This window comes from Schistocerca cancellata, chromosome 12 (assembly GCF_023864275.1).
Source record: "Schistocerca cancellata isolate TAMUIC-IGC-003103 chromosome 12, iqSchCanc2.1, whole genome shotgun sequence".
Taxonomy (NCBI): domain Eukaryota; kingdom Metazoa; phylum Arthropoda; class Insecta; order Orthoptera; family Acrididae; genus Schistocerca; species Schistocerca cancellata.
In genome coordinates, this window is record NC_064637.1 from 36,263,019 (window position 1) to 36,278,176 (window position 15,158).

The following is a 15,158-nucleotide window of genomic DNA, read 5'->3' on the forward strand; positions in this document are numbered from 1 at the left end:
CCATTTGAGGTCATTTCGAATAGTCACACCCAGATACTTGACGGATGGTACCGTTTCAAAAGACTGGGCATTTATTTTGTACTCTTACATTAATGGGGATTTTCGCCTTGTACGCAGTAAGTTACACTTACTAATATTGAGAGGTAACTGCCAGTCATTACATCACGCATTTATTTTCTGCAAATCCTCATTGATTTGTCCAGAACTTTCGTGTAATGCTACTTTCCTGTAGAGAACAGCATCATCGGCAAACAGTCTAAGGCCGCTGTCAATTCCATCAACCAGATCGTTTATGTAAATCGTAAAAAGCAGAGGACCTGTTACGCTGCCCTGGGGCACACCTGAAGTTACGCTTGTTTCTGTTAAAGTCACCCCATTCAGGACGACATACTGCTCTCTGTCTGTTAGAAAACATTCTATCGAAGCGCATATGTCATCGGATAGACCGCAAGCGCGCACTTTTTGTAGCAAGCGACAGTGGCGAACTGAGCCGGACGCCTTTCGAAAGTCGAGGAATATGGCATCGACCTGGGAGCCGGTATCTAGAGCCTGTTGTATATCGTGCACAAAGAGGGCCAACCTATGTCTCGCATGGCCGCAGTTTCCTAAAACCGTGCTAGTTTCTGCAGATGCGCTTCTCAGAGTCTAGAAAGGTCATTATGTCTGAACACAAAATATGTTCCATGATTCTACATCATTATCAAATGGCTCTGAGCACTAAGGGACTTAATAGCTGAGGTCATCAGTCCCCCAGAACTGAGAACTACTTAAACCTAACTAATCTAAGGACATCACTCACATTCGAACCTGCGACCGTAGCGGTCGCGCGGTTCCAGACAATCGCCTAGAACCGCTCGGCCACCCGGCCGGCACATCAGTATTGTAGTAGAGGAAAAGTCATAAAGTGGATCTGCGGGGCAGTGGTTTGTGGACAATTCTGAAATGGATTGGCCTGCCTAGAGTCTCGAAAGGTTCAAAATGTGTGTGAAATCTAATGGGACTTAACTGCTAAGGTCATCAGTCCCTACGCTTACCCACTACTTACCCCAAATTATCCTAAGAACAAACACACACACCCATGCCCGAGGGAGGAATCTAACCTCCGCCGGGACCAGCCATACAGTCCATGACTGCAGCGCCAAGACCGCTCGGCTAGTCTCGACCTGAACCCAATGGAAGACCTTTGGAACGAGTTAAAATGGTTCAAATGGCTCTGAGCACTATGGGACTCAACATCTGAGGTCATGAGTCCCCTAGAACTTAGAACTACTTAAACCTAACTAACCTAAGGACATCACACACATCTATGCCCGGGGCAGGATTCGAACCTGCGACCGTAGCGGTCTCGCGGTTCCAGACCGAAGCGCCTAGAACCGCTCGGCCACACCGGCCGGCGGAACGAGTTAGAACATCGACTTTGTTCCAGACCGCAATGGCCAACATCACTATCTTCCTACCATTCCTGCACATTCAGACACCTCATTGAAAGTGTCTCCAGCAGAGTCCAAGCCTCTATAAAGACAAAGAGCAGACAAACTCCATTTTAATGTCCACTTATAGGAGTCCAGATACTTTTAATCAGATAGTGTATATCGGCGGGAGGTACAAATTTCCAAGTCCGTTGATGGGAGCCGACTTTGGAGACGCTGCAGGCTGACCTGGCCAGCGTGTCGCACCTGCCTCCGGCGGCGCCTTGGGGTGCGACGGCGCGCCGGCCTCGGTGGAGCTGGTCTTCTTGAGGATGCCCTTGGCGGGGGGCGGCGGCAGCTTGACCTGCGGCCTGTGGTGCTCCCCCTCCTCCTCCTCCTCAGAGGACGACGACTCCTGCATGGCGGGCGCGCTCGCTCTCCTGCGGGAACAGCAACACTGAGGCAGGCGACGGGAAAAACAGCAGGCACTACGAGAATATTTGAGGAGAAATGCACATATAAGCCTTAAGCGTTTTGTTAACACTGGAATTAATTCCGCAATATACACTACTGGCCATTAAAATTGCTGCACCAAGAAGAAATGCAGATGATAAACGGGTATTCATTGGACAAATATATTATACTAGAACTGACATACGATTACATTTTCACGCAATTTGGGTGCATAGATCCTGAGAAATCAGTACCCAGAACAACCACCTCTGCCCGTAATAACGGCCTTGATACGCCTGTGCATTGAGTCAAACAGAGCTTGGATGGCGTGTACAGGTACAGCTGAGCTGCCCATGCAGCTTCAACACGATACCACAGTTCATCAAGAGTAGTGACTGGCGTACTGTGACCTGCCAGTTGCTCGTCCACCATTGACCAGACGTTTTCAATTGGTGAGAGATCTGGAGAATGTGATGGCCAGGGCAGCAGTCGAACATTTTCTGTATCCAGAAAGGCCCGTACAGGACCTGCAACATGCGGTCGTGCATTATCCTGCTGAAATGTGGGGTTTCGCAGGGATCGAATGAAGGGCAGAGCCACGGGTCATAACACATCTGAAATGTAACGTCCACTGCTCAAAGTGCCGTCAATGCGAACAAGAGGTGACCGAGACGTGTAACCAATGGCACCCCATACCATCACGCCGGGTGATACGCCCGTATGGCGATGACGTATGCACGCTTCCAATGTGCTTTCACTGCGATGTCGCCTAACACGGATGCGACCATCACGTTGTTGTCAACAGAACCTGGATTCATCCGAAAAAATGACGTTTTGCCATTCGTGCACCTAGGTTCGTCGTCGAGTACACCATCGCGGGCGCTCCTGTCTGTGATGCAGCGTCAAGGGTAACCGCAGCCACGGTCTCCGAGCTGATATTCCATGGTGCTGCAAACGTCGTCGAACTGTTCGTGCAGATGTTTGTCGTCTTCCAAACGTCCCCCTCTGTTGACTCAGGGATTGAGACGTGGCTGCACGATCCGTTACAGCCATGCGGATAAGATGCCTGTCATCTCGACTGCTAGTGATACGAGGCCGTTGGGGTCCAGCACGGCGTTCCGTATTACCCTCCCGAACCCACCGATTCCATATTCTGCTAACAGACATTGGATATCGACGAACGCGGGCAGCAATGTCGCGATACGATACACCACAATCGTCATAGGCTACAATGCGACCTTTATCAAAGTCGGAAACGTGATGGTACGCATTTCTCCTCTTTACACGAGGCATCACAACAACGTTTCAGCAGGCAACGCCGGTCAACTGCTGTTTGTGTATGAGAAATCGGTTGGAAGCTTTCCTCATGTCAGCACGTTGTAGGTGTCGCCACCGGCGCCAACCTTGTGTGAATGCTCTGAAAAGCTAATCATTTGCATATCACAGCATCTTATTCCTGTCGGTTAAATTTCGTGTCTGTAAGATGTCATCTTCGTGGTGTAGCAATTTTAATGGCCAGCAGTGTAGAGAAGACAGACTTAGGCCAGTCATCGGAAAACCTTTTTCTGTCGTTACTCATCTTCAGCAAAATGAAAGATCTTCACACCAACATGTACAGATACACACATATTTCGCAAACCACTGTAAAGTGCACAGCAGATGGTACTTGCGATTTCTGCCACATATATGGGCTTGCTGCTAAGTCCTTGGCTTTATAAGGAAAAGATGCTGTTATAGGTATGAAAAAGATTCTTTACTCAACGTATTCCCGATTGAGCTCAACATATTCCAGCTTTCCGAACCCATCTAAATACAGGGAAAAAAATGTATGGACTGTGAAGCAACCACTCTTTCACGGATCTGATCTGCAATGACACATTTGGGAACCCATTTGGCTGAGGGCTTTCTCAAGTCCAAAATCTCATGAATATTATGACCATGTCCTCGGGATATGTGCAGAGTCTCTGCAGTATTTTTAAAAGTTATCCTCCAATCATCCAGGATCCTTTCTAGGATCCAGCATCCACGGCTTCAGGAGTTGCGACCTGAATTGGCCTTCCAGAACTGTGTTCATCTTAAGTAAGCCAATTACTGATCATGTAGTAGAAAGGGCAGTTACCACCCAGTGTGCAAGACATGTCAACATAAATTTGTTTGGCCGTGTTCCCTTTAATAAAAAGATACTTAGTCGAAGCACGAATCCCTTTTACTGTAAACTGTGTGTTTTTAGCGACGTGTTCACTCGAACCTCCTCAGAAAAATAAAGGCCAATGTTACTGTTACGCAGTTACTCTCACATGTAACGTCAAGAAGATGGTTTAATGCCAAAACAATAAAATTATCTACATCAGTTTTAACTAAGAAAAGTCAAGGACGCACCAACACCCCCTGTGCAAGCATCGTATGCCATGCAGGACGTATGATTGCTTAAACGTCTTTCTTAAATAGAAAAAATGTTGCCATTTGGTATTTTTTGCGATCATTGCAAGACGTTTGACTGTGTACATCATGTTAGACTCTTAATAAAACTTAAGTTCACTGGAGTCATACTTATGAAGTAGAATTCTGGAGTCATACATATGAAGCAGAATTCAAAAAGCTGTGCTGAATAATAGAAACAGTGTTAGAAGACTAGAAAACCTTAGTGACTTGGAAGAAATCACAGAGGGATCCCACAGGGTTCAATTTATTTACACTCCTATGGCTCATATGTGAATTACGTTCGGCTTAACATTTAACAAGTAGAACTGACATCTTTCGTAGACGATACTAGTGTTATAATAAATAACAATTACAGAGAAAGTCCCAGAAGAGATAGTCAATGTTTTCAGAAGAATTATTAAGTGGTTCTTTGAAAATGGACTCGCCCTATGTTTTGGGGAAGCACACTATATTTTGTTCTGTACGACAAACAGTCATACCAACCGTTGTACGCCAACAGGAGTCATTAAATAGAGTGGAATGCTCCGTAATTTTCGAGTGTTCATATTGAAGAAAACTTGAACTAGAAGAAACTTACAACTGAGCTTCTCAAAAAATTTAGCCCATCTACTTTTTCTCTTCGTATAACTACTACTCTCGGAAACAAACGAATCAACCTCCTGACGTATTAAATACATTTCCACTCAGTAACGTCCTGCGGAATAATTCTCTGACAACTGATTGCAGAAAAGTGAGCAGTAAGAATAATATGTGGTCTTCACCCGCAGTCGTAATGTAGGTACGTCATCAAGCACCGTCATAATATATATATTCTTTAATGAAATTCGTAGTAATCCATCGCAATTTGAGATTAACAATAATTCCCATATCTACAACACTATAGGAAAAATGACCTTTATTATTCGTCATTAAAGCTGTCAGTGGCTCAGAAAGGAATTCAATACGCAACGACAAAAATATTTCGTCATTTGTCGGTTAAAATAAAATGTCTGGAAGGTTTTTCTCATTCCAGGGATGAATTCCTATTTGCAAACTTGTAGCCTGAAAAGAAACTGTTTTTAAGTGTAGATGCGTGAGCAGGAATAAAAAAAAATGTGTCCGTCATTGTTAATACTAAATGTGTGTTGAAAATATCAGCAACTAGTTGCCTAAAACAAATTTTATTTCTTTACCTGTTTCAGGCACGTTGTGCCCTTCTTCAGAGGATTCGAATCATAACATTATTAGCGGGCGCTAAAAATTAGCAGGTGTATGTAGTCAGGTGGATCATGTACTGTGCTTCATACACCTGCTTATTTTTGATGCTTACTAAAAAGGGATAATTCTAATCCCCTGAAAAGGGGCACTGAAACCAGCAAAGAAATAACATTTGTTTAAGGCAACTGGTTGCTGTTTCTTCCAACAAATGTACTTACAGTTTATACTAAAACCCAGGAATCTTCGAAACGCTAAATGAGTGTGTGACTGTGCATTTGGAGATTTGGAAGGACTGTGGGCAGAGGGGAGGGGAGGTAGAGGTAGAGGTAGAGGTAGATAGAGAGAGAGAGAGAGAGAGAGAGAGAGAGAGAGAGAGAGAGAGAAAGCATGAGACCCCACAGAAACAAACTCTGTATTCGCTCTTTGTTCATGGTGCTCGCTTTCAAAGTAGGATCAACCTGAGTCTACGTGTATAGAGGTAAATATATTCCTGTGTATCGTTTTTACGAGGCCACGCAGGAATATTCCAGAATATTCTACGGGGTGTTGAAAAAGTCTCTCCGAAGTGCCGTAGCCGCGCGTGCCGTATGCCGCAGCGAATATACCGAAATGAAACTCAGTGAAATACAAGTTACTAAATATATTTAATATTCATTGTTACTTACAAATTTTCACAGTAAATGTTGAAAGTTCCCCCCCCCCCCTCTTGTTGAATAAACAATTCAATTCGTCTAATTATGTTTCCAAACACAGCCTGTAACACTTCTTCTGTAACAAAAGCAGTGAAAGTGGTTATTGCAGTTTTCAATTCATCGATCGATTATGGAAGGTTTTTATAGACAGTTGCTTTCGCTGCACCCCAGAAGAAAAAGTCAGGTGGTGTTAGGCCAGTAGAACGAAATTTTTGAACCATTGACAATAATGCAGTCTATGCCATGACCAGTATTTTTGAGTTCTTGCACGACTGTCAGTTTGCACGGGAAAAGTTCTAATTTTTTCCTTAGAGGCCGTTCCGACACTAACGTCGATTTCCTGAGCGAGTTTTCTTACTGACATGTTCGGACTCGTGAACATTTTATCGGAAATATCGAGTAGTTTATCCTCAGACGAAACGTTAGGACGACCAGTTCTCGGTGCATCTGTCACAGAACCCGTACTTCGAAATTTGTTAATCAAATCTCTCACAGTATCGCGATGTAGAAGTGTTGTCTCCGGGAAAACTGAATTGAATTCAATGTTTGACGAACTGAAACCGTGTATTCACCGCCAGCTTTGAACACTTGTTCGACTAAAAACACACATTCTTCAGTGGTTAGTATTTTAACAGTGACAAAAACGAAACAAACGAAAAAAAGGAACTAATCTTAAACGTTCACTTCAATACGTAATACACATATCAAAGATACTACTGACGCTGGCTGAGATAAACGGAGCAGTGAAATGTTGGGAGAGTCCACTTGAAGGGAAGTAACCCAGGCAGGCGAACAGTCATACGGCACTGCGGAGAGACTTTTTTCAACACCCTGTAGAACATTCTAAAACATTCTTTAACACTGGAGATCATTGTAGCAGAATCGTTAATATTTTCCCCCTGATAAATATATTCTACATATACATACATACTCTGTAAGCCATGTACGATGCGTGGCTGCAGATGGCCTGTACCACTAATAGTCATTTCATTTTCTGTTCCACTAGCAAATAGAGCGAGGGAAAAAAGACTGTCTGTATGCCTCGGTATGAGCCCTAATTTCTCGTATCCCACTTTAGTGGCCCTTACTTGAAATTTATGTTAGCGGCAGTAGAGTCATTCTGCAGTCAGCTTCAAATGCCGATTCTCTAAATTTTCTCAACAGTGTTCCTCGAAAAGAACGTCGCCTTCCCTCTAGCAATTCATTACTGATTTCCTGAAGCATATTCGTAATACTTGCGTGTTGTTCGAACATAAGAAGTGTAGCACCCCGCCTCTGAGTGGCTTCGTTGTCTTCCTTAAATCCCACGTAATATGGATCCCAGACTCTCGAACAGTACTCAAGAGCAGGTCGCACTAGTGTCATATATCACTTCAAAGTTGTTATCACGAAGAAACTGTTGCGTAACGTTAGCTCGATGTGCGGGCGCGTTGTCTTGGTGAAACAGCACACGCGCAGCCCTTCCCGGACGTTTTTGTTGCATTACAGGAAGGAATTTGTTCTTCAAAACGTTTTCGTAGGATGCACCTGTTACCATACTGCCCTTTGGAACTCAATGGGTAAGGATTACGTCCTCGCTGTCACAGAACATGGACACCATCATTTTTTCAGCACTGGCGGTTACCCGAAATTTTTTTCGTGGTGGTGAATCTGTGTGCTTCCATTGAGCTGACTGGCGCTTTGTTTCTGGATTGAAAAATGGCATCCACGTCTCATCCATTGTCACAACCGACGAAAAAAAAGTTCCATTCGTGCTGTCGTTGCGCGTCAACATTGCTTGTCAACATGCCACACGGGCAGCCGTGTGGTCGTCCGACAGCATTCGTGGCACCCACCTGGATGACACTTTTCGCATTTTCAGGTCGTCATGCAGGATTGTGTGCAGAGAACCCACAGAAATGCCAACTCTGGAGGTGATCTGTTCAACAGTCATTCGGCGATCCCCCAAAACAATTCTCTCCACTTTCTCGATCACGTCGTCAGACCGGCTTGTACGAGCCCGAGGTTGTTTCGGTTTGTTGTCACACGATGTTCTGCCTTCATTAAACTGTCGCACCCACGAACGCACTTTCGACACATCCATAGCTCTGTCACCACATGTCTCCTTCAACTGTCGATGAATTTCAATTGGTTTCACACCACGCAAATTCAGAAAACGAATGATTGCACGCTGTTCAAGTATGGAAAACGTCGCCAGTTTAAGTATTTAAAACAGTTCTCATTCTCGCCGCTGGCGGTAAAATTCCATCTGCCGTACGGTGCTGCCATCTCTGGGACGTATTGACAATGAACGTGGCCTCATTTTAAAACAAAGCGCATGTTTCTATCTCTTTCCAGTCCGGACAAAAAAAATCGGAGGCCTTAGAACCTGAATGCACCTCGTATGCTCCCAAGTCACTTAACTGCGACACCTTCCCGTATGACAAAGCATTATCTGCCAACAGCAGCAGATTGCTGCAAACCCTGTCCACCAGATCATTTATGTATACAGTAAATAACAGCGGTCCTGTCTGAATTCCCTGTGGCTCTCCTGACGATACCCTTGCCGCTGATGAACACTCATCATCGAGGACATACTGGGTTTTATTAGTTAAGAAGGCTTAGAGTTCTGTCATATCTGAGAAATTCTTCCATATGCTTGTACCTACGTTAACAGTCTGCATTGCGGCATCGTTACAAATGCTTTTCCGAAATCTAGAACAGTATCCGCTTGCTGCCCTTCATTCATCGTTCGCAGGATATCATGTGAGAATAGAGCAAGCCGAGTTTCGCAAGAGTGATGCTTCCTAAAACCCTGCTAATACGTCGATAAAAACCTTTCAGTCTTAAGAAAATTTATAATAATCTAACTCAGATTACGTTCAAGGTTTCTGCAGCTAACCGATGTTAACGATATTGGTCTGTAATTTTGTGTGTCTGTTCTTTTACCCTTCTTACACACAGGCGCTTTTTTCTAGTCGCTTAGGACTTTGCACTGGGAGAGAGATTCGCGATAAATGCAAGTTAAATAAGAAGTCGGAGTCATAGAGTCTGTTCATGAAACTTAATCAGGATTCCATCTGGACAAGGCAATTTATTTGTTTTCAACTCTTTTGCTGTTTCTCTATGCCAGGGTTGCACATCACTATACGTCCATAGTGCGATGGTCAAAGGACAGTATGTTTCTACGATTCCGCTGCGTGATAGACTTCTTGAACGCGAAATTTATAACTTAGGCTTTCGTTTTGCTGTCTTCAACTGCCACACCAAACTGGTCAACAATAGACTTCGACTATCTTAGTGATTTTGCGTAGGTCTAGAATTTTTACGGGTTCTCTCTCGGCCAGATCTTTAGTTAAGGTCATTGTGTAGACGCACGAATCACGACTAACCCTTGCCTGTCGTACACTGATGGGAGTGGAATAGATTGGGATACAAGATTTCCTGCTGATCACGACGACGTAACGGCGAGCGTTCGACGCTCGTACCTCCACAGCCTCAACAGCACAACGTCACCAACAAACAATATCATTTGTGTCACATTTTTTGTCTCTTATTCATTCTCTGCTTTGTACGACAAAGCTTTGGTGGGAGGTTTCCTTACGATAAATATAGGCATTATCTACAGTGTTGTCCACTAAGCCAAAGAGTGTTTTCTTACGATACTAGATTCGTTTTATTTCATAAACAGAGTGAGTGACTAACTATTACCACCAACAACAACTCCTAAAGTATGATAGGAGCTGAAAAATTTGTGGGACAAAAGTTGCATGGGAAAACGGGGGCCATAATATGCTGTTCGCTTTTTGTTGCTAGGTGGAGTCGCTTCAGAGATATAAAGGTCAACTTTCTTTTTTTTTAATGGGATGCTATAGTTTTGTACTTATTTTCTGATAGCGGCTATCGAGACGAATCCAATGATGCGTAACAGTGAGGTCATTGAAGGCCAACGAAGGTAAAAAAGGTGGCATGAACATCCATTTACAGAAAGTGTTCGAAGTGACGACCATTGGTATCGATGCAGTGTTCCAATATTCTTATCATGGATTGAGTGATATTCCTTATCACATCGGCACTTATCGAAGCACATACTCTGACAATCCTCTCTCGCATTTCTTCAGGTGTACTTGGAACGTCTTAATAAACAACGGCCCGCATCTCGTGGTCGTGCGGTAGCGTTCTCGCTTCCCACGCCCGGGTTCCCGGGTTCGATTCCCGGCGGGGTCAGGGATTTTCTCTGCCTCGTGATGGCTGGGTGTTGTGTGCTGTCCTTAGGTTAGTTAGGTTTAAGTAGTTCTAAGTTCTAGGGGACTTATGACCACAGCAGTTGAGTCCCATCGTGCTTAGAGCCATTTGAACCAATAAACAACGTCTTTTACGAATCCCCACAAGAAAAAAATCCAGAGGCGTCAAGTCTGGCGAACGAGCCGGCCACGACATCTCCCCTCCGCGTCCAATCCAACGATTTGGGAATTGTCTTTCCAAATCATTTCTAGCCATCAGCAAAAAATGTGTCAGACACCCATCGTGTTGATACCACATTCTGTTCCTTGTTCCTAAAGATATTTCTTTCAATAACAGACCTAATGTTTCTTGCAGGAATGTGGTGTACTTCCTAACATTAAGATTTCCTTAAATGAAATAGGGGCCCATAATTCTGCCCTCCAGAATCCCTCACCATACATTCACCGACCACGTGGCGTGAACTTTGCCGCAGCCAACATGGATATTCAGTTGCCCCAATAAAGCAAGTTATGCAAATTAACATTTCCATGGTTCGTGAATGTAGCCTTGTCAGTAAATAAAATCAAATTAATAAAAGTGTCATCCCTCTGAATGTGAAGTTCAGCCCATCGACTTAATTCAGTGCGACGCATACAATCCGTACCTGTCAATTATTGGTGGAGACTAATATGGTAAGGATGATATTTTTGGCGATGCAGAACACGAACATCACTACTCTGGCTCGTGCCAGATTCCCTTGCGATTTGACGCGAACTAACACAAGGATCTCTAAAGACAGTGGCGAGAGTGCCAATTTCCTTTTTATCGTTAATAACTTTCCTTTGCCGGATATGTTTCCGATGTGCTAAAGATCCAGTTGTTCTCAATTTATCATACACATAATTCAATGTACGACATGTACGAAGAGTACGTTGAGGACATCTTTCAGCGTATAAATCTCTAGCACTCACTGAATTTCGTTGGCATTCTCCGTAAATGAGAAGCATATCGACTTGTTCTTCGAAGAAATCCATCATCCACATTCGCTTGATTCGACGTTACTAGTCTTACCGTTCCTTTTAGTATTGTATTGCAAATCCGTCGAATGGTGTTTGCATGTCAAAGGCACGTTAGATGGATAGGCCGTATTCGGCGAGTATTTACTATTTGCACGATATACGAGAGAGAATTGTCAGAGCATGTGCTTCGATAAGTTCCGAAGCGATAAGGAATACCACTCAATCCATGATTAGAAGATTGCAGTAATGCAGTGATACCAATGATCATCACTTCGAACACCTTCTTGAAATGGGAGTTCATGCCACCTTTTTGACCTTCGTTGACCTTCAATGACCTTACTGTTACGCAACAATGGATCCGTCTCGATAGTCGATCAGAAAATAAGTACCAAACTATAGCGTCCCATTTAAAAAGCAAAGTTGACCTTCATATTTCTGACGGGACCCCACCTAGCAACAAAAAACCAACGTCATATTATGGCCCCCGTTATCCCATGTAGCATTTGTCCCACAAACTTTTCAGCTACTATCATACATTCGGAGTTATTATAGGTGGCAAGTTAATGACTCACCCTATATATATATATATATATATATATATATATATATATATATATATATATATACTCCTGGAAATGGAAAAAAGAACACATTGACACCGGTGTGTCAGACCCACCATACTTGCTCCGGACACTGCGAGAGGGCTGTACAAGCAATGATCACACGCACGGCACAGCGGACACACCAGGAACCGCGGTGTTGGCCGTCGAATGGCGCTAGCTGCGCAGCATTTGTGCACCGCCGCCGTCAGTGTCAGCCAGTTTGCCGTGGCATACGGAGCTCCATCGCAGTCTTTAACACTGGTAGCATGCCGCGACAGCGTGGACGTGAACCGTATGTGCAGTTGACGGACTTTGAGTGAGGGCGTATAGTGGGCATGCGGGAGGCCGGGTGGACGTACCGCCGAATTGCTCAACACGTGGGGCGTGAGGTCTCCACAGTAAATCGATGTTGTCGCCAGTGGTCGGCGGAAGGTGCACGTGCCCGTCGACCTGGGACCGGACCGCAGCGACGCACGGATGCACGCCAAGACCGTAGGATCCTACGCAGTGCCGTAGGGGACCGCACCGCCACTTCCCAGCACATTAGGGACACTGTTGCTCCTGGGGTATCGGCGAGGACCATTCGCAACCGTCTCCATGAAGCTGGGCTACGGTCCCGCACTCCGTTAGGCCGTCTTCCGCTCACGCCCCAACATCGTGCAGCCCGCCTCCAGTGGTGTCGCGACAGGCGTGAATGGAGGGACGAATGGAGACGTGTCGTCTTCAGCGATGAGAGTCGCTTCTGCCTTGGTGCCAATGATGGTCGTATGCGTGTTTGGCGCCGTGCAGGTGAGCGCCACAATCAGGACTGCATACGACCGAGGCACACAGGGCCAACACCCGGCATCATGGTGTGGGGAGCGATCTCCTACACTGGCCGTACACCACTGGTGATCGTCGAGGGGACACTGAATAGTGCACGGTACATCCAAACCGTCATCGAACCCATCGTTCTACCATTCCTAGACCGGCAAGGGAACTTGCTGTTCCAACAGGACAATGCACGTCCGCACGTATCCCGTGCCACCCAACGTGCTCTAGAAGGTTTAAGTCAACTACCCTGGCCAGCAAGATCTCCGGATCTGTCCCCCATTGAGCATGTTTGGGACTGGATGAAGCGTCGTCTCACGCGGTCTGCACGTCCAGCACGAACGCTGGTCCAACTGAGGCGCCAGGTGGAAATGGCATGGCAAGCCGTTCCACAGGACTACATCCAGCATCTCTACGATCGTCTCCATGGGAGAATAGCAGCCTACATTGCTGCGAAAGGTGGATATACACTGTACTAGTGCCGACATTGTGCATGCTCTGTTGCCTGTGTCTATGTGCCTGTGGTTCTGTCAGTGTGATCATGTGATGTATCTGACCCCAGGAATGTGTCAATAATGTTTCCCCTTCCTGGGACAATGAATTCACGGTGTTCTTATTTCAATTTCCAGGAGTGTATATATATATATATTTCGTGATAACTGTCTCAAAGTATTTCTGATGTGTGCATGTATTAGTAAATTGGTATCGCTGTCTCCAATTACGCTTTATAATTAAATTTTATTTTGCGATACCAGCTTTAGCCACATTAAGGCAAATATTTTTTTAAATGTTCATGCTGTTTATTGTGTTATCTGTTACAGCTCTAGAGATTCTTATACGATGCTCAATTCGTTTCCTTTGCGGTAAATAGTTCTCATTAATCAGTGATAATATTTGTGACGCGTAATATTTCCGTCAGAATTCACCGTTAACTCTTAAAGAAATGTGTACATCCACACACAAAGTCAACAAACCCCCCCCCTCTCTCTCTCTCTCTCTCTCTCTCTCTCTCTCTCTCTCTCTCTCTCTCTCCACTAACACATAAAATCACATGACAGATTCACAAGAAACAAGAGACATGCGACAGTTCGTAGCTTAGCAACGATATAGACCGCTGTTTCTAGACGAAATAGTGCAGGCGATATCGTACGGCAAAAGAACGTCTGCGGACGGAAAAACACAAAGCGGAGCATAGACTACCCATGTGGAAACGATGACAGGCATGCTGAGGTAAAAAAAAAAAGTAACAGCAGACCGCAAGAAGCGCGTATAAGCGAAAAAAAGTGTTGTAGTTTTTTGTCTCCTGTTTGTTCTAACACTTATTTCCGTTCTGTTTCAGGTAAGTACGTCGCTACAACGATTATTAAAACGGGCCGCAGTTTCGTAAGTACCTGTATCGGGTATACTTTGAGTACTACTCACTAATGTAAGGCATGGCAAAAATATTACTCATATAACTTATATACTTTCATAATGTAAACTATTAAAAAGTTTACAACGATGTGCTCTTCACCGGCTCTATTGCTGGTTTTTATTCAGGTTGACATGTTTGACAAAGAGCAACAACGAGCACGTTTTTAACAGTGTAGTTCATTAAACAGTCAAAACTCGCATGTAACTGTCACTATATTGATTTCGATTAGACAGTAACTTTCGGCATTTCATGGAATGAGTTTTGGTTTACGGCTGGTTCATCATCAAGCGCTATACCTCTGCCTCCTGGCTGAAACCTTGTATGTATGGTAACATATATTATTGACCTTACAGACAATATTAATAGTAACCTCAGGCATTTCGCAGATGATGCTTTTGTCTATATTGAAGTACTGTCTGAAAGTAGCTGCATAATTCGGTCAGATATTGATTACATTTTAAAGGACTGCAAGCATTGACAACTACCTTTAAATGTTTATAAACGCAAAACTGTGCACTTCACAAAATCAAAAAACTTAGTATTCTGTGACCATAATATCAATGAGTCACAGATGGAATAGTGAATTCATACAAATACCTGGGTGTCATACTTTGTAGGGATACTAAATGGAATGAGTGTATAGGCTGTGTCGTGAGTGAAACAAACGGTAGACTACGGTTTATTGCTAAAATACTGAGAACATGCAGTCAGACTACAAAGGAGATTAATGAAAAACATTCGTGCGACTCATCCTACAATAATGATGAAGTGCATGGGACCCATACGAAATAGGCCTAACAGGAGATATAGAACGTATACGGAGAAGGGCAGCACGAACGGTCACAGATTTGTTTGACCCGTGGGAGAGTGTCCCAAGAGTTGCTGAAAGGACCAAATTGGCAGACACTTGAAGACAG

General features: G+C 44.4%; 1 protein-coding gene across 1 annotated transcript in view; it reads right to left on the bottom strand.

Moving 5' to 3' along the window:
- LOC126109425 (protein phosphatase inhibitor 2-like) overlaps window positions 1-1,830 on the bottom strand; it is a 62,335-nt gene extending 60,505 nt beyond the window's left edge. The window contains exon 1 of the mRNA XM_049914459.1: window positions 1,659-1,830. Coding sequence (XP_049770416.1) covers window positions 1,659-1,830 — 172 coding nt within the window. The remainder of the gene's footprint in view (window positions 1-1,658) is intronic.
- Between the last annotated feature and the right edge of the window lie 13,328 nt (window positions 1,831-15,158).